Source organism: Conger conger, chromosome 8 (genome assembly GCF_963514075.1).
Source record: "Conger conger chromosome 8, fConCon1.1, whole genome shotgun sequence".
Classification (NCBI taxonomy): Eukaryota; Metazoa; Chordata; class Actinopteri; order Anguilliformes; family Congridae; genus Conger; species Conger conger.
This window is the reverse complement of record NC_083767.1, coordinates 9,856,748-9,874,780: the sequence shown is the minus strand read 5'-3', so window position 1 is coordinate 9,874,780 and position 18,033 is coordinate 9,856,748. Positions and strand designations below refer to the sequence as shown.

At 41.4% G+C, this 18,033-nt stretch overlaps 2 protein-coding genes across 3 annotated transcripts in view; one reads left to right on the top strand and one right to left on the bottom strand.

Annotated features, from left to right (window-relative positions):
• The window catches only part of LOC133135361 (storkhead-box protein 2-like), a 55,946-nt gene extending 49,321 nt beyond the window's left edge, over nucleotides 1-6,625 (top strand). For both annotated transcript variants that reach the window (XM_061252294.1, XM_061252295.1), the window contains exon 4: nucleotides 3,034-6,625. In XM_061252294.1, the coding sequence (XP_061108278.1) occupies nucleotides 3,034-3,235 (202 nt within the window). In that variant the 3' untranslated portion in view covers nucleotides 3,236-6,625. The remainder of the gene's footprint in view (nucleotides 1-3,033) is intronic.
• A 672-nt stretch (nucleotides 6,626-7,297) lies between these two features.
• enpp6 (ectonucleotide pyrophosphatase/phosphodiesterase 6) lies at nucleotides 7,298-14,187 on the bottom strand. Its single transcript, XM_061253046.1, has 8 exons — nucleotides 13,953-14,187; nucleotides 11,650-11,829; nucleotides 11,033-11,144; nucleotides 10,488-10,629; nucleotides 10,037-10,216; nucleotides 9,654-9,791; nucleotides 8,734-8,857; nucleotides 7,298-8,431 (listed from the first exon to the last, which is right to left on the bottom strand). Exons 1-8 carry the CDS (start codon nucleotides 14,182-14,184, stop codon nucleotides 8,217-8,219), a joined length of 1,323 nt encoding a protein of 440 aa, XP_061109030.1. The 5' UTR covers nucleotides 14,185-14,187; the 3' UTR covers nucleotides 7,298-8,216.
• Between the last annotated feature and the right edge of the window lie 3,846 nt (nucleotides 14,188-18,033).

The following is an 18,033-nucleotide window of genomic DNA, read 5'->3' as shown; positions in this document are numbered from 1 at the left end:
CCCGTATACAGTATAAACGCGTTTACATTTTCAGTTCAATCAAATAGAGCTTGCTTAAATGCTGAATTTCCTTCAACTTTTAATAGCACATTTTATTTTATTCCCACAGAAACTGGTTGATGGCAATGTCCAGGCCCTCCAGTATATAAACAACATCATATTGTAAAGTAATTAATGCTAATAAGGTTTTTAATAGCTTCCTTAATGCATCATATAGGGTTTGTGTGTAATTTGTAAGCACGTGTGCCCTCATGAGGGTCTGGTAGTAAATTAATTTCACATGTTCTCCTGCGTCTACCCACACATGCCTCTATCCCTAGAAAAGATTGATATCTCTGCAAGCCTTGTTTGTTTTAACTGATTTATTGCCAATAGGTTTACGACTTAAAACCACAGAGACTGTTGCCTTTTGAGCTTTCAGCTTTTTCCCATATTTTGTTGAAACCATATTCCCACTTGTTTAACTCTTTGCCAGCTATGTTGCAATCGTACTGCTCCATAGAAATCCACAGTGGCTTATCTGGATTTAAGAAGCACTTAACTTTTAGCGTCTGCACTTGTCAGCCTGTAGGCTGCGCTTAAAGGAACAATCACGTACATTTAGAGTACTTTAACAGTATCTTACCACTAATGCATGGCCCCTCCAGACACTGTGGCTGTGACAGGAGACCACAACAATGTTAGTTGTGAACTTGTTTGGATATGGAGACCCCTTCTGTTACTTGATGGTAGCATCTTGATGGCAGCATCTTGAATGTTTCCATTTTATCCATTTCAGGTTTTCTTACATTGAAGGTTTTTGTTCAAACTTCTTTTCTTAATTATTCAATTACTGATTTAAAAACAATGGGCTATCATTGATGACGTCGTAGAAAATGAGCCGAAGTTGGAAAACATGCACACATTTCAGTCTTTTTGTCGTGGTCTACTGTTGTCTATTGTGGTCCCATTTTTGAATGTCCAATAAACTACCTGGTTCTCCAGGACTGGTCTACAATATGTACTGCATAGTAGAGTATCACAGTCCTCTGGGCCAAGAACTGCTGGTTTTCCAACCACCCTTTACCTGGGAGTCTGGTGTGAAGACGAATTGTTCAGGTATTTACCTGGTGGAAAACCAGGGCCGAATTGGGATTCGAGGGCCAGATTTGTGTATCGCTACAATGATGAGAGCTGTAGCAAATATCACTGTGAGAACTTGAGTATTTGTCGCAATGATATTTTGCAGTGCTTTCCATGTTTTCCTGGGGGGGTATGCACGCTCAGTTCCTGTCTCCAGGTCTCAGTCCTGGGTCTGGCGTACTGACCAAGCCCCATCCATCAGCAGGACGGTTTCACAGGTCACTGATTCTGGCAGGTAACAGTGATGGATGTGTGAGCTCCCCCTCACTAGGGACCCTTAGGGAATCAGGAAACGAAATCACCAGGAGTCCAGACATCTCTCAGAGCTTATCCGTCTTGCAGCGCACAGATATCACATCGCTGAGCGTATTTGTAAGGGGTAGAACGCATTATATACTGCATACCCAATCCCTAGTACAAATTTGGCTATGCCATATAGATGTTGCATGTCTGGGAGCTTGAAATATCGATTCTATTTTGTGTTTTTGGTATTCTGGTACAGATCCAACGCATGTTGTAATGAATAGGTGGATGCTTTGTCAAAGCTGTTGGTTTGGTAAGTGTGTCTGGACGACATGTGTGGATTATTACACTGGCACTGGCTGGCTGTGGCGGGCCTAATTTTAGCCTCACATAAAATCATCCATTATTTCCCGGATGAGTCATCTGCTTAGCGGTGTCAGTGCGCAGTTGTTAGAGCTGTACGAATATAGCTCCTGTCTTTTAGGAGATTAGTACTTGCTGATTTTATTTTGAAGCACCGCAACACAATTATGGGGTGTGTATGTGTGCATGCGTCAAGGCTTTCCAGACAACACCTTAATTTTGTATTTAATTTTCTGATCTTGAGATGTGCACCTTGATGGTGGTGCTCATGTGATTGTAACATTGTGTATCTCTTGCTCTTGTGGTGTTTGCTTTGCTTAGGACCAGAAGAGCTAGATGTTGTGATGTGATGGACCCTGTGTGTGTTGTGCACAAGCATGTGTGTGTGTGTGTGTGTGTGTGTGTGCATGCGTGCGCATGCACACTTTAATGAACTGGCACTTCATTTACAGCTTTGACACAGATGAGATTGTTATGTGATAGCGGATGGTTGAGGAGAATGAGGATGAAGTAGACTGCCTAACTTGTATTGAAACTGGCAGAAAAGTAAGGCTGCTTTGACTTGGAAAGAAAGAAATGTGTTTCAAAAACAACTTTGGCTTCAATCCATTTCAACCTTCCACACTTTAGAACACGATAGTCTTGCTTTAGTCTTCAAATGCTTTAAAGTCTTTCAAATTGGTCTACGCTACCATCCAGTATTGACGGTGAAGGTTATTTGAATGCAAACTAGACCCTGGTTCGAAGAGCAGATCTCCCGTTTCTTCCATTTTCTCAGCACAGTAATTACTACAACATTGTCCAGAAAAGGAAAAGAGATCAATTTCCCCCCTGCGTGAGGGGGGGTCGCTCAAATGGAATAACTAGTGCCGATGTCTGGAAAGCATTTGAGGAAACCATATGTGAGCGATCAAACCAAGGCATTTTACCGTTCTGACATGACACACAAATACAGGAAACCTGTTATAAAACATGCTTTTCCTCTCTCACTCTCTTACTTGCTCTCTCTCTCTTTCTCATTCTTTCCCCCTCACATTGTCATTTGCTCCCTATCTCTCCCTCTCTCTTTCCATCTTCCTTCCTTCTTCTCTCCCTCTCCTTCTTGCTCTTTTTCATTCTCTGTCTCTCCCTCTTTCTCATTCGCTCCCTATCTCTCCCTCTCTCATGCTCTCACCCTCTCTCTCCTTCTCTCCCTCTCTCCTCCCTCCCACTCGCTCTCTCCCTCTCCCTCCTTCCCCCCCCTTCTCTCTCCCTCCCCCCTCTCGCCCCCTCTCTCCCTCCCCTCCGCCTCTGGACCTCCTGCAGAACGCGGGAAAGCCTGGCCTCCAACACCTCCAGCATCGTGCTGGAGAGCCACCGGCGCCAGAATGCAGCGCTGAGCCCCGGACACATCGGCACCAGCAGTGGGCCCCTCTTCAGCTTCCGCACCTGCCCGGAGCCCCCCGCCACACAGCCCGAGAAACTGCAGAAACCCTCAAACTGCTTAGCTTCCATCACCAGTGTCTGACCGAGACAACACCCCCGCCACCTCCACCAACTCCACCTCGCCTGTAGGACTCCGTACGCTACACTGGGACTGTTAAACTTTCAACCGGCATGATTTAGACAAACCCAACACCAAGACTGTTCCACTTGATTAAATGTTGTCAAGTTCTTTTTTCGTTTTTAGGTTATTGTTACTTTCCTTGATATTATTTTTTTTTTAAACCTAAATTGAGTACGTGAAAGCCGTTTGTTTTTTTGTTTTTTGAAGATAAGAAACTAGTATTGAATGCATACTGCAGTCTAGCTTGAAAAACTGTTCCTAATTTTGGGGAATTAGTGTAAGCATAAGGTTCTCTTTTAGTTTCTTACATGCAACACGTTTATCGGTGGATGCAGTGAAAGGGAAGTGTGTGAGACGTGTTAATGCTTATGACTCAAAGTTAAGATCAAAACACACTATAGACATACTGAATACAGGCCTGTAGCCAAGCAGTGAATGGCTTCAGCCTAGAGTGCACCTAGAGTGGGTCTCTGGGATAAAGAAAAACCCAGGAAAAGTTTGTGTATGCCCCAAGCCCTTAGCAAACACTATTCTAAGTGCTACTGCACCTACTTGGTTTTGTTGGTTTAATCAAAATATCTTTGAGTTTCATTTCAAATATTAAGGTGTAGTTATCAACATCAATACACTGATAAATATGGTATCTGATAAAGTCAACATCATACAATGTCAATGACGCTGGGTCAGAAGTCCACTTTTTTTTCAGAGAGCAAATCTAGGTACCCTTTAAAAACCCTTTTTTTTTTACTGACCAAATAAATTGTGTTTATACAACATTGTTCTAGTAAATGGCTAGTTGATTGTGACCTGGCAGTTAAAATCCACATTAATGTGGTTACTGTCGAATCTGTAATCTCAGGTCATTCACAGTTACTCTCTTAACCCTGTCATCTCATTGGCTGCGTGTAACTCTATCCAGAGTCATTCACCGCACTTCGCTCATCGCTGCGAGGGGCTCTTCTGTCAGAAGGAGGGCCTTGCGTGTTCCGTGTTCCCGCTGTTTGGAAAAGCGCCAGTGAAAAAGCAGGATCTGTACGCATCATTGAAAGTTAAATCAATCTCTCCAGGGAGTATACGTTTAATCAGTGTGGTCTGAAGCCAGCCCTGACGCTGTTCAGGGTTTTAACTTCTTTTTTTTTTCTGCGTTACTTGATACACGTCCAACAGAATGAACTGGGTTCTAAGAACTTATGTTTGAATCAGGTCTTTTTGGCGCAGCACATCCTTATGATGTAAATAAGCATTCGGTGAACTCCAAAGCCAAAAAATATTTTTGTTGTTTTAAAAACGGCAAATCATTTCACATTTTACATTTTTATAACATTTCTCGAATTATTATTTTTTTCCCCACAACTGATGAGCATTGTCTGTCTCCTGCCATTCCCCACACATGAATCACACTGTCGGTCAGACGCAGCGAATCATCAACACTGCTGTGTAGGTGGCTCCCCTTGCAGACAGCAGGACAGACGTCTCTACACGTCTGTTCTGTGCTTGCACAGCTTTTGATCCTGATATGATCCGGGGCACCAGTTATTTTATAGCGTATGTTGGTGACCAGTTGACTATTGCATTGAAATATGATTTTTTATTTTATTCTTTTTCAAAATTCTAGGTCAGTGTTCTAGAACTCATTACTTTCCATCATCAGTAGTGATTGTTACATCAGCATTAGAGTGTTCAGATAAGAACATTCTAATCACATATTTGTGATCTCACACCTTAAAGGGTTAATTATGTAACTGTATGCCAGGATTATACTGCAGCAGTCTAACTAAACTCATATTATTTGTTAGTTCATAGTTTATACTTTTTTCACAGACAGTTGAGGAATTCCACATTTCCTGGTGCTAATATCTGTGGCGTCTTCTTGTTCTCTGCATTTGTCATTTGCATGAACAAGTGGCTTTAGAACATGAAAAATGATCACAGTTCCTTCAATACAAAACTCCCTGGCTTTGATGATCGTTACAGTTTTAGGTTTTTTTTTTTTTTTTTTGGTTTTTTGTAGTCCTTGTTTTTTTACGTAATGTAGATCAGTGTACACACATACATAACTACCTCCACAGCTTATTATGTGACAGCAAAAATATGAGATGAGTTCTGGTTCCTTTTCTCCCTCTGTCATCTGCAACACATCTGATATGGGCCTGGACTGTTTGAACGAGCCGAGCTGGACGTTCCCAATACGACGGATTCACGAACGGTACAGAATGCTGCAGTTACCCATGATCCTTTTCACTGCCGAGGCTGATCTCTTGGTAGTCATGGGCTGTGTTCGAAACTACGTAGTAGCATATGACTCATGCTAAATTTCAGACTGATTTTCATTGCAATCTAGTATGAGTAGTGTGCTAAGTATGCCGTTTTGAACACAGCCGTGGACTCTGCGATCCAACGTACCGAGCTCTGCGTTATCCAGACGGGTTTTTGTTCTAGCTATTCAGTGTTCTTACACCGCACTGTTAAACTGCTAGCTACCAGGACTGTGTGTTTGCCCTCCAGAAACTAAAAGCTGTTATCTCTTACCTATATGCATTTTTTAATGAGTCCTAGGACCTCATTTCAAATTTAGGACTATTTATGTCTGGAGAAAAAAAAAAAAAAAAAAGATGTTAGTTGCTCCTGAGCTCTTGGTAATACTGTATGTCTCACCTCAAAAGTTCTTCATTCAGCAATGATTCCCTCCGAACCCACACTGCAGAGTTCACAGTACAACATTCAGCATTTCCCTCCAATATCTTCAATTTATTTTCTTCTTTTTACTATTATTATTATTATTATGATTATTATTTCATATGAAAATGAATCATCGTGGGAGTGTGATCGGGCAGGTCAAGGGGGCGCTGTTTCGCCCCACAGGTGCTTTCGAAGGCCTGCTGCATTTCGTGAACTTTCTTAATGTAATCCGTTTTGGGGTTTGCTTCGAAAGTCAAAAGGGAGAATTTGCAGCCGAGACAGCCTTTGTAGAGACACGTTTGCACTTAAAATGCCTGGTCTGTGGTTGCTGTAAAGTCCATCCAGAAGGATGCGCTGTTTATAGTGTAAAATATTTCATATGAAATAATGAGAGTCCATGAAATGTCTTCCCTTAACATCATGAATTTATAACAGTGTACAATAACATTGTTTTTAATTGTGACAGTTATATCATACTGTAAATGATGTTTACCTGTCATGCTTAGTATAATAATTTAAAAAAGAAGAAATGAGGGATTTTTTTGTAATGTCTGTAATATTTGCAAGTCCCTATTTGTGTAGTAATGGTGTTTACTGTTGTTGTAGTGTATGTGATATACCCTTTGGGGGATTGTGTTACTTTTTAAGCCAATAAAATAACATGTTTGGTTATATGTTGCAAATTTCGCTGTTGATTCACAGACATCTGAATCTGTATTATATTTATGACAAACTAAAGGTGTATTGCCCCATTTAAAATGTAAAGTTTTTTGGTCCTAGTTTGGAATGTCCAATCATATTTAATAGTGCCACAAAAATTGCAATTAACTTTATGGTCATGGGTAAAATTATGTTTATCCATGACCAAATTACCACATAAGTATTTTATTCAACATAAGATGACTATGCAACAAGTCAAAAGGAAAAATGTCTGCATCGCTATCCGGTAACAGATTTAGGTAGTGATGTTGTCACACCAAGTGACCAGTAGAGGGGAACATACTGACAGCAAACATCCCTGCGATGCTGCCACTGAACTCTACGCTCTAGGATGCAGCGGTTTTAAATGTAGTGTCACAATATAACCAAAAGAGGGTGCTCTAAGACCAAATTGTGATGCACTTTTTTTTCAAGTTTCAGTCATTCCATACTTTATGAATCTATTTTCCACCTCTGTCAGAGGTTCTCCTCAGGGAAAGGCCAAGTCAGCAAGTACACAGCCTCACACTCATTATAAAAACATATCTACAAAAAAACATTGGCCAACACAAAAATATATTTTCATAATGTTTTATAATTAAATGTGACATTATAACGCCCATTTCAGAGTCAGCAGAACAGACCTAAAGAGGAAAATATCTTTTTTTTATTAATAAAACAAATTAGTACAAACTTGCTTACCAGAGATACATTCAGAGTATGCATTTTCTTTGTGAGTTACAAGAATAAAAAACAAGATCATAAAGATTAAAAGTGGATAACAAGTTCACAGATATTACAGAATAAACTTAGATAGGAACAAACTAAATTTACATACAGTACAAGTTCATTCTACTTTCTAAAATACACATAGCTGTGCAAATACTGTGCATGACTGGCAAACAGTATAAACGTGAATTCTGTTAAGAAAATCTGTTGGATCAAAACAGTAAACACTTTATTTCATAACACTATTTCCTGTAATTTCACTCAATAACCATTTAAGGTGTAAGTTCACAAATACATGATTTGAATGTCCTTAACTGAACATTATAATGCTGATTTAGCAATCACTGCTGGTAACCGAGAGCAATGGGGATCCTGAATACGGACTAATAATTTTTGGAAAAAAAGAAATTAAAAAAACCTCCTCTTCAAAGAGTCATCTCATGCACTCCCATTGTGAGTGAGTACAGTATGCCCAATTGTCCACACGGTACTACAGAAGAGAGGTAGCACTGACTGGGAGAATATTGTGGGCGAGTGGCAGGCTATTTGGATGAACTTATGTAGTAACTTGGGGAAGTCAAATGGACCTTATCTCTTGTGGGACAAGGTCACTTAGAAGGCACCTTAAGTCATATTCAGTCAAGGTTGGGGTCCAGAACCCCAGATCTTTTTGATAACATACAAAGCTGAGAATACTGACCCACCCCCAAGAAACTGTCAAATTCTACTACTGTCAAATTCTATAGAAAATTGTTTGAGAAACTGTATTTGAATTACAGACGTGTTGTTTTTTTTGGTGTGCACACACCTGCTGCAGTCAGAGCTGACGGTGAAGCTATACCTGGAGACCCAGCACCAGCAGCACCAGGCCCAGGACAGAACCGGAAAGTGGGCCGTGCCGCTCCCCGGCCGAAACGCCGGGGCTCAGCATGTACTCCACTCTGGTCCAGGAGCCGTTGTTGGGCAGAGCCTGTACCCCCAGCGTGTGGCACATCAGGTTGTACACGTCCACCGAGCGGATGGGACCGGCTCGCAGATTCCGCTTAAAGTCTGTGAAATAGAACAGCAGTCAATGCAAGCGCAAGTCCATGCGCCACACGTGTCTAGACTTGTGTTACCCGTTTCTAGCATGACCTAAAAATGGCTGTAGTTGCTGGGGCTAGTTTTTAGCAATTGGAATTTATCAGATGCTCTTAAAGAAAAGAGTCAAATAAATACCTAATAAAGTGCTCACTGAGTGTATGCCATGACAGGTACTGAGAGGGAGGAACAGTGCTTCAGAAGTTGTAAGGAAAGGTTTCTGCCAGGTGTACATCACGTGACGCTCAGCGCACACCACAGAGTGTCACTACCTGGTCCCTGTGCCAGGAAGAATCCCCTCATGTCCACAAACTCGTTGTCGTATCCGTGCCAACCGTGCTGCCAGCCCTGAGGTTCCCCGGTTCTGTTCTTCCAGAACGGCAGTTTGGACAAGCTCTGAAAACAAACGTGGTACAGCGTGATAACTGCCTTTGTCTACCACAGGCCCAAAGGGAGAGGAGAGGCAGAGGGCTGAGGTAGGGGTGAGACAGAGGTGAGGTGGGGGTGAGGAAGGGGCGAGGCAGAGGTGTGGCAGGGATGAGGCAGGGGCTGAGGCAGGGGCTGAGGTGGGGGTTTGGCAGGGGTGAGATGGGGGTTAGGCAGGGGTGCTGCCTTTTTCTGCCATCTGGTCCACCCCCCAGCTTGCTGTCTGCTTAATAACGTTGGAACGCCATTGTGTCTGTGCTCTGAGCATTAAGTCAACAAGCATTAACACGAAAAGAGCGTGATTTCTCAACATCACAGATGGAATGATACACCTCAGTCAACCCTTGGAATGGGGCAGAATAAACAGAACAGAACAGCGCCATGGATTCAGTCCTACTCTCACAACATAGTGCATGAAAGCCAGTTGGCGTGAGAGAGAGAGAGAACATACAGGAGAAGAGAGAGAGATGGAGAGGGAGCAGAGCAGATCAGCAGAGTTGGGGAGGAGAGGGAGGAGAGAGGTTTCATTCCAATGGCTTATTTTTCTCTTTTTTATTTTTCTTGCTCTTTTTTGTATATGCTGATGTTTCCTTGCCCAAAGGAAAGTTACGAGTACCTAACTTCTACTTATAGCTCCTAGACAGAATCGGTTGGGATGTCCTTATAGATGGCTGAAGTCGATCGATTTCCATGTCATTAGCAAGTAAAAGAAGAAAAGGGAATCAAGGGAGAAAATTAACCAATTGGAATGAGCCCCCAGACTTACCTCTGTGATGAACCAGCCAGGGTCTGCCACCAAGGTGAGCGTGGAGACAAACTTTCCATTCTTATAATGGTATCGGTCTGGGATCTCCTGTCTCTTGTAGACGTTCATGTTTTCTGCAACACTCAGCCTTTGGTATATCTAATTAAACCAGCCCAAAACTGAATTTTAGTCAGACTGTCAAGCATCGTCCAGATGGTAAAAAAAAAAAAACGGCCAGAATACAAGACACTTTTCTTATTTCATTAACTAGACAGACATCATTGCATAATCACTGATTGATAAATATGCTTATAAATAATGCCAAATCGTTTGTTATTCATGTGGTGTGTGCAGGTGAGAGATGGCTGCATTAAACAAAGTGAAGGACTGAACAGGAAACTCACCAGTTCATATTTTGACTGCTTTGGCCAAAGACTGACGACAGATCCCCTGTCCATCATCTTCACTATATCTGACATGTTTATATACAGCTCTAACACAATAACTTTTTCCATCCACTTGATATCAGTCATGCCATGATCGGAGAAAATCATAACATTGAGGTCATTTTGCAGGTTTTTGTTCTGAAATAAACACCAAGGTTTTAGTCAGTTCTACAAAAAGCCCTTTCTCTTCCAAAACAACAATTTCCTGTCGCACTAAAAGTTCCAGCTACGATACATCCACGTCTAGGATAAGCACAACAATCAAATAGGCTGCTGTAAAGGGCCTCCATTATAAACAGTTATGAACATTATAACAAATCATTGAAAAGTTATTCTGATCTCAGAGTGCTCTTTCTCTCACTCTCTCTCAGACTCTTTCTCTCTCTCTCACACACACACACACACACACCTTGATCCTTTGGTTTAATGTCTGAAAGACGAGGTCTAGTCGGTTGATGGTAGTCCGCACTTGAGGGGACAGGGGACCGTAGTGGTGCCCTTCTACGTCAACCTTCTCATAGTACACGCCAGCCATATCTGCCTTGCCACTGCTGATGACAGCACAGTACAGGGACACAAACACTGTAGCCTCCTACCTGGCTATACATTGTATAGAAATGACACACGGATTATGCCATATGGTCAAAATGGTGGATAGTTGTCATGTTGGCAGAAGTGGACAATCCAGGTTCAGAAATAAAAACTCCTCACCGGTGTTTTGCTCCAATCAGCTGGATTTGTTACTTAGCATAATTCCTTACCCAGGAGTTAGAACTCATGAATATGTCAGCAAAATCAGCTGGTTGAGTTCAAGGATGGAAGAAACACATGGCATGATTTTACATTTCTGACCTCTGGGCTTTCCACCTGGAACGAAATTACTGGGCAGTAACACTGAAGAAAAGATGGAATGACGCTTTTAGGGAAATACATTAAAAAAATATATATATATACCTTAAGGCATTGAGTGCTTTCTCAAATGAGTCTGTGAAGTTTTTTTCAGAGGGGTTGTAGACATATTCCTCACAGTGCGTTGGTCTCACGCCCATAATGTCCACCTCGCAACCTAGTTCCCATTAAAAACAAATGCAGTTAATTGGACTGGTATGTGGCTACCACAATTTCCTAAACTATACACTGTAAGGCGAGCTTCACTGTAACCCAACATGACGTTCACCTCTAGAAGGTTCTAGAGGTTCATTGGTAACAGTAAGACCCAAGAAAGCAGGTTATGCAAGTTAACAGTTTAAAAGTACGTATGCTTTTATTGATCCATAAAGTGCTCTCTAACCATGCTGGTGTAATCCAATACAGCATCTCTGTGATATATTGGGCATTCTGCAGCATTTTTTGAGGACACAGTAGTTACAGGCACCCCCATGAGTATATGACTGTATATCATCAACACTACATTTAGAGAAACTTTTCGCATACATAACAACTTTCTCATCCAGAGTGTTCAGTCTACCTGTGCAATTAGTAGACAGGGGACAGGAACATTGTTTCCCTCTGCTCTCCCAGAGTGACATTAGGAGATTTTCTGTATTTATTTTGAAGTAGAATTTGCTCACCGGGCCAGTAGTACATGAAGGCGTTTTTCTTCAGCTTCTGCATGGTTACCCAGATGGGCTCCGAGCCGTCCCACCACATCCCCAGACGGCTGTCTGGATTTGTTCCAATGAGGAACTCCTTCATCGTGGCCTGGTCCCACATGTAATTGCCAGTCATTTGATGGACATCACAGTTTCGGCCTAAAACACAACACGGAAATGTTAGTCATTTGCAGCGGTGCGCTGCGTACACTGCCCATAGAGTTAATCTTTTGTGTTATTTTACAAAAGATTTAACTTTATTCTTTTTTTACTACATTTTCAAAAGGGAGGTTTATGTATTTTTATGAACTGCAAGAAAAAAAAACGGTACAAATGAACACTTTTCTGCCCACTGATGATCTGGTGATGCTCTGCCAGGCCTGTACTGCAGCCATCTTTAGCTCATGCTTGTTTATGGAGCTTGTCCCCATACATTTTCTCTTCAGGATATGAAAGGCATGCTCAATTGTGTTCAGACACTCAAGAATGGGCAATTTTTTTTGCTTTGGAAAAACTCCTTTGTTTCTTTAGCAGTGTGTTTGGGATCATTGTCCCAAACGTTTGAAAATGTCAGTCACATGTGAAAATGTGGAATTTCATGTGATTTCATGTCACATGTTTTGTTTTTGCGTGTGGAAATTTTCATTTACATGTGAAAGAAACCAAAGTCCAGTTCACGTGACATTTTCTTTTCACATGTGAATATTTTACACATGTGAAAAGGCAGATTTCACTTGTGATTGGCTTCCCTTTGTCCTTCATGTTTGGTTACGCTGTTAATGTCCTTGTGCAGTTGTCATAGCAGATTCTCTTCAGACTGACCTGCTGCATTGTGAAGGGAAATGTGCTCTATAAAAACAACTGACATCAGCAAATCTCCCAGATACTCCAGGGAGAGAGTAGATCCAGAGAATTCTGCAGTTTAGTGCCATCGCAAGAAAGGTTGCCTACAGGGGATGATCACTGATTTATCCCTGACATTTTTATCCATAAAATACTTTTTTAAATAACACGTATGGCCCTCCAGGACTGTAGGTTGACACCCCTGCCTTAATGGACAGCTACTATCTACTAACTTACCATAGTATAATTTGTGCCATTTTTGTGTTTTGTTTAGAGATTCAAGTCTGGTGAATTACTGTTTTGTAGGCTTTTGTAGGACTTTGGAGTGGCCCGTTAGCCAACCTAGAGTGGGGAAGCAGGCTGATGTACTGTCAGGAACACAATGGCTCCAGTGTTGAGGTGGTAAAGCATAAGCAGAGCCCAGCTCCTGGCACAGAGAAAGTGTGAGAATCTGGGCCAATAGGCATGAGCCTGACTGGCTCAAGACAGCTGTGCCAGGCTCCTGTCAGTCAATGGGCATATTCAGCTGTTGAGATGACGCTGCCACCCAGTTTTCTTTTTCTTTTGTTTTTCCTCCTATCTTTTTATTTTGTATTTTTTTTGTTCTGCTTTATCTGTTAGATTTTTATACAAAGCAGGAACTGAACATAAATAACACTCCCCTACGTTTTATTCTGGTGTTTTGTTGCCTTGCGACATTTATTGAGGTTGCATTTATTCTCTCCCTCTTTTGTTAATTATGTAAAAAAAAAAAATTTAAAAATTCTTTCAGCTTTTCACACATTAACTTTGGAAGAAGAAGGTGTGGAATTTTTAAACAGTTGAATATTTAAACCTTTGTAAGTAGACAAATAAATGCAGATATTTCTTTGTTTCAAAACAGGTTGTTTAATATAGTAGAGGAACTAGTGGGTCTGTTCCCCAAGTACAGATGAACAAGAACCAACAACTGAGGGAGAATGTCGACACTTATACCCTGTCCTTAATGGAAACAATGGACCAAATGATCATCTCCATGTTCACCATTTTCCTGACCCCTGGACTGCCAGATCATTATAATACACTGAAAGGCATTTGGGACTTTTATTGGATTGATAATTGGTTTAATCGATAACGTTCACTTATTGCTCTTCATTCCAACTGCCTGTAGTTTATTTAAGTTCATTTAATCAAGTGTGCTGTGTTATAGTAGACTACCTTAGTATATTCTAATCATTCTTGAAAGTTAATTGTGTTTTTAAAATATAATTTATGTGTGAATCAATGGAACTGGAAACACAATGGCTCCAAGACAGCCAGTGTTTTTTTCAGTGCTAAGATATTTGTACAAATGATCACTGAATGACCAATTGGCTAATATCACAATTTAAAAAATGTACAGTATAGGTACACTATAGTTCACGCTGGTACAGTTTGTAAAATATATGTGATGGTCTTACCTGTCATAAGAGAGTAGTAATTGGGGTATGACAGGCTTGGGAAATCGGGAGTCAGGTAATCCACTTTAACGCCGTTTTCCACGATTTCTTTAAATCCAGGAAAGGCCTCCAGATCATCGATGTAATCATAACGGAATCCGTCGATCAGAAACAGCAGAAGCTTTCGGCTGGCAAGGCTGTATCCCGATAAACACAGGATGAAAATGACACGCGCTGATGTATGTGTTGTCATGGTGGCCTCTAACTGGTTAGTGCTTATGCCGCTGGTCTGCATGACAAGGCATCAATTCAGTGAGCCGTGGGTGGAGTACCTTTGCTGTGTATAGCCAACTTGGCACTTTGTGGCGAGAATTAGCACGTTTGGGATCGTCAAACAACTTTTTAGATATATCTCCCAAAAGCACATAGCCACAAATATAACCATAATAATCTCATTATGCCAGATAATTATTTAAATAGTTTAAAATAGTAACTTATAATACATTGTAAAAATGAATCAAATTAATGAAAAATTACTTTAAACATTTTAAAACAGTTACTAAAAAAAGTCAGGTTAACCAGATTATTTATCATCACTTTCAATTCATTTATGGACACTAAATATTCAGTTTCAGGGTTCCAGGTGTCTGGATCTAATATTCCACTGTAATGTAAACGCCATGACCCCGCCGCATTTAAAGACCACTCTGCCTAAGGCGCATGTTCGATTCCTATTTTAACAGTCAGGGAGGAAACAAGGTTATCGTGTCTCTCTGGAACTAGAAATAACGCTTGTGTTAGGGCTTTACCTTGGTGGTGCGCTGAGTCCATGAATGGGTTCAAATAAAGTTTGAACAGACAGGGACTTTTTTAGTATACTGCACTGTATTATGTGCTTACACAACCACTAGATGGCATAACCAGTCAGCCTTTATTTTTCTGCAGTCAAACTTTCTTCACATATATAAATAAATAAAAATTATATATATATATATATATATATATATATATATAGAGAGAGAGAGAGAGAGAGAGAGAGAGAGAGAGAGAGAGAGAGAGAGAGAGAGAGAATGATTTGGAATACATATTGTAAGCAAAGTTTTTATAAAATGTCTCGAGAACAAGTCCACAAAGTATTGGTCAACCATGTGTTTATATATACAGCCCCCACCCACTACACTGTGGGCAGGTGTGCAATGTCTTATAGTACCTTTGAGAGTAAGCAGTAACAGGTGCCAAGTGTTCTTATTTAAGAAGGCAAAATAACATTTCATTCCTGTCTTAACAGGTATTATAAGATTGATAATCAGTTTAATCTACTATTTCTATATCCTGCTCTTCATTCCAATTGCCTGTAGTTCATTTAAGTTCATTTAAGCACGTGTGTTCTATTATAGTCCCTTATATTATGTTCTAATTAGTCTTGTAAGTTAATTTTGTTTAAAAAAATGTGTGAGTCAATGGAAAAATAATGACAGGCAGTCTCTACTCCATCTGCCTTACGCAACTTAAAGCCTACCCTTACTGAGGGCGGCTAAGGTACATGACAGATTCTTTTTGGCATTGAGGGAGTTGAGTTTAAATATACTGCACTGTATTGTGTGCTTACACAACCACTAGGTGGCATATCCAGTCAGCCATTCTTTTTTTTACAAACTTTCTTTACATATTTACAAATTATTTATATATTTTAAATATGTTTTTAATATCCAGAAGACGATTTGCTTTTCATTTTGCAAGCAAAGATTTCATACAATTTCTGGAGGAGTCCACAGTTTGTGCCGGGCAGTTTGGGCAGGTGTGCCACTGTGTGATAGTACCTTTGTGATACAGCGACAGGTGAGATCACCATAGTGGGCGGTAGTTGTTGTTTTTTTTTTCAAGTAAGGAGACAGAAGAGCATTTTATTCCTCTCTTATAGGGTATGAAAATAAAACAAAACACAAAATTAAAGGAAGACAAAATGGCCTGGTAGTTTTACCTTTGTTCACTCAAAAGGTGCAGTTTATAGATAAAAGCAACAGCAACAAAAGCAACTGCTGAGCAGTCAACCTGAGGTGCACCTGTGTGCAGGTGTGGCCACCACCGCCAGTCCCCTGAAGGTATCCCACATTTTGGATAGTAACAGACAGGAGGTGAAGAAAAAAGAAGAAAGGACATGTAACCTACACAACCACTAGGTGGCGGCCTGTAGCGTAGTGGTTAAGGTAAATGACTGGGACGCACAAGGTCGATTGTTCTAATCCCGGTGTAGCCACTATAAGATCCGCACAGCCGTTGGGCCCTTGAGCAAGGCCCTTAACCCTGCATTGCTCCAGGGGAGGATTGTCTCCTGCTTAGTCTAATCAACTGTACGTCGCTCTGGATAAGAGCGTCTGCCAAATGCCAATAATGTAATGTAATGTAACCTCCCCCAGCCAGGGGCACCCCCAGGGATTTTGGGCCCCGTGACAAGATCTTACATTGGGCCCCACTGCCCCAGAGGCCTTCCCATCCCTGTCCAATAATAAGCTCAATGTTTTGAGGGCCACTGAGTGCATTTCTTTACTTGCTTCCCTGACACCTCCACAACCACGCGTACACATTTACACACAGATAAGAAAATACATTTTAGCGAATTTAGCATTTAAGTTTAAATATGTTAGCTGCAGTCATTTATTATTATCCTTGAAATGATAAAGGAATGTTCTGTCTTCGTAGCCGGAATGCACATCCTGTCTTGCCCATTCTTTCCTTATTTGTGTGAGAGGCACGTGAAGTGCCAAACGTACGTTTGCAGACCTGTTGCACAACCAAAACAGGAATGAACAGGGCTTTAACTTTGTTTGCTTTGGACTTGCTGATTGCTTTTCTTCCGCACACAGTTGTCAAGGCAACAGTTCTGCTCCATTAGAGGCGAGTTAGCAGGAAAAGGAGCAGGAAATCCAGTGACTGACAACTGCAACCGAAACCAAAAGACGGGCGCACTGCCGCGCCGAGGCCAGGCACGATCGCATTACTGTACCGCCGGTCGCTTCTCTCTTCAGCCCGGCCACGGCGTTTCTTTGATGAAGTGTTGGAGAGCGTGGACGCAGAGGGAATGCCGAAAACGTGCCAGCGAGGGATTACATTTTGGCCGGGAACGATGTGGCTGTAAGAACGGAGCATTCCTGCAGCTGCGTGCCTCTGAGAAAAGTATTTTTGTAAAGCAGTGGTTCCCAACCCTGTTACTGTGAATCTCCTGTCGTGTAAATTTTCACTCAAACCATAACAAAACTCTCATTGAATACCTGGACCTCACTGAGTTACTAATTAGTTGAGTCAGGTCCGCTGGCCCTCATATCCAAATCCAGCCCTCATTTTCTTTTCTCCAATATAATATAATTATTGTCACACCCCAGGTAAAGGGACAGTAGAACGAGTTGCTGATCCCTGTTGTATAGTATTTTTACAATGCAACCCAAACAAAGTGCTCACCTCATTCAGCAGCTCGAAATCTTATTCAGCTGTAAATTAGTAGAATCAGACAGGATGATGGTTGAGAACCACTAATGTACCACTGATAAACCCACCGTATGCGAAATATGTGTTACAGGGAGGAGGAGGGCAGGTCACTGAGGGTTAAGTTATGTTTGCTGTTTTGACTTGGCTTGTCCCTACATGCCTCCTGCTTCTTTGTAAACCGTAAGGTGTACAGCATGCATAGCATACTATAGATGTTATATGCAAATATAGAGGCTCCTAATCAGGTTAGACTGGATAAAAAAAAAAATGTATAACTGATCTCCCCTGCCTGCCAAGAGAATATAAATATAGCTTCATGTCCCCAGTGAAACCCACCCAAAGAAGAAGATCTGGCCTGGCCGGAACTCGAACCCAGGACCTCCTCTTTGTGAGACGACAGTGCTAACTGAGCAGTGCTAACCACTGTGCCACCTTTAGTGATCTCAACAACACCTGCTTTGCGCAGATTATACAGTAGTATTATAAACTGAATCTTTCTCCATTCAAACTTGGACCGTATCTGGACCTCTCCCTTGGCTGGGGACCAGAGAGGCAGAGATATTCTAGTCTGCAAGCCCAGTAACCCCGATTTTACACAGAAAAAGTCTTGCGAGTAAAA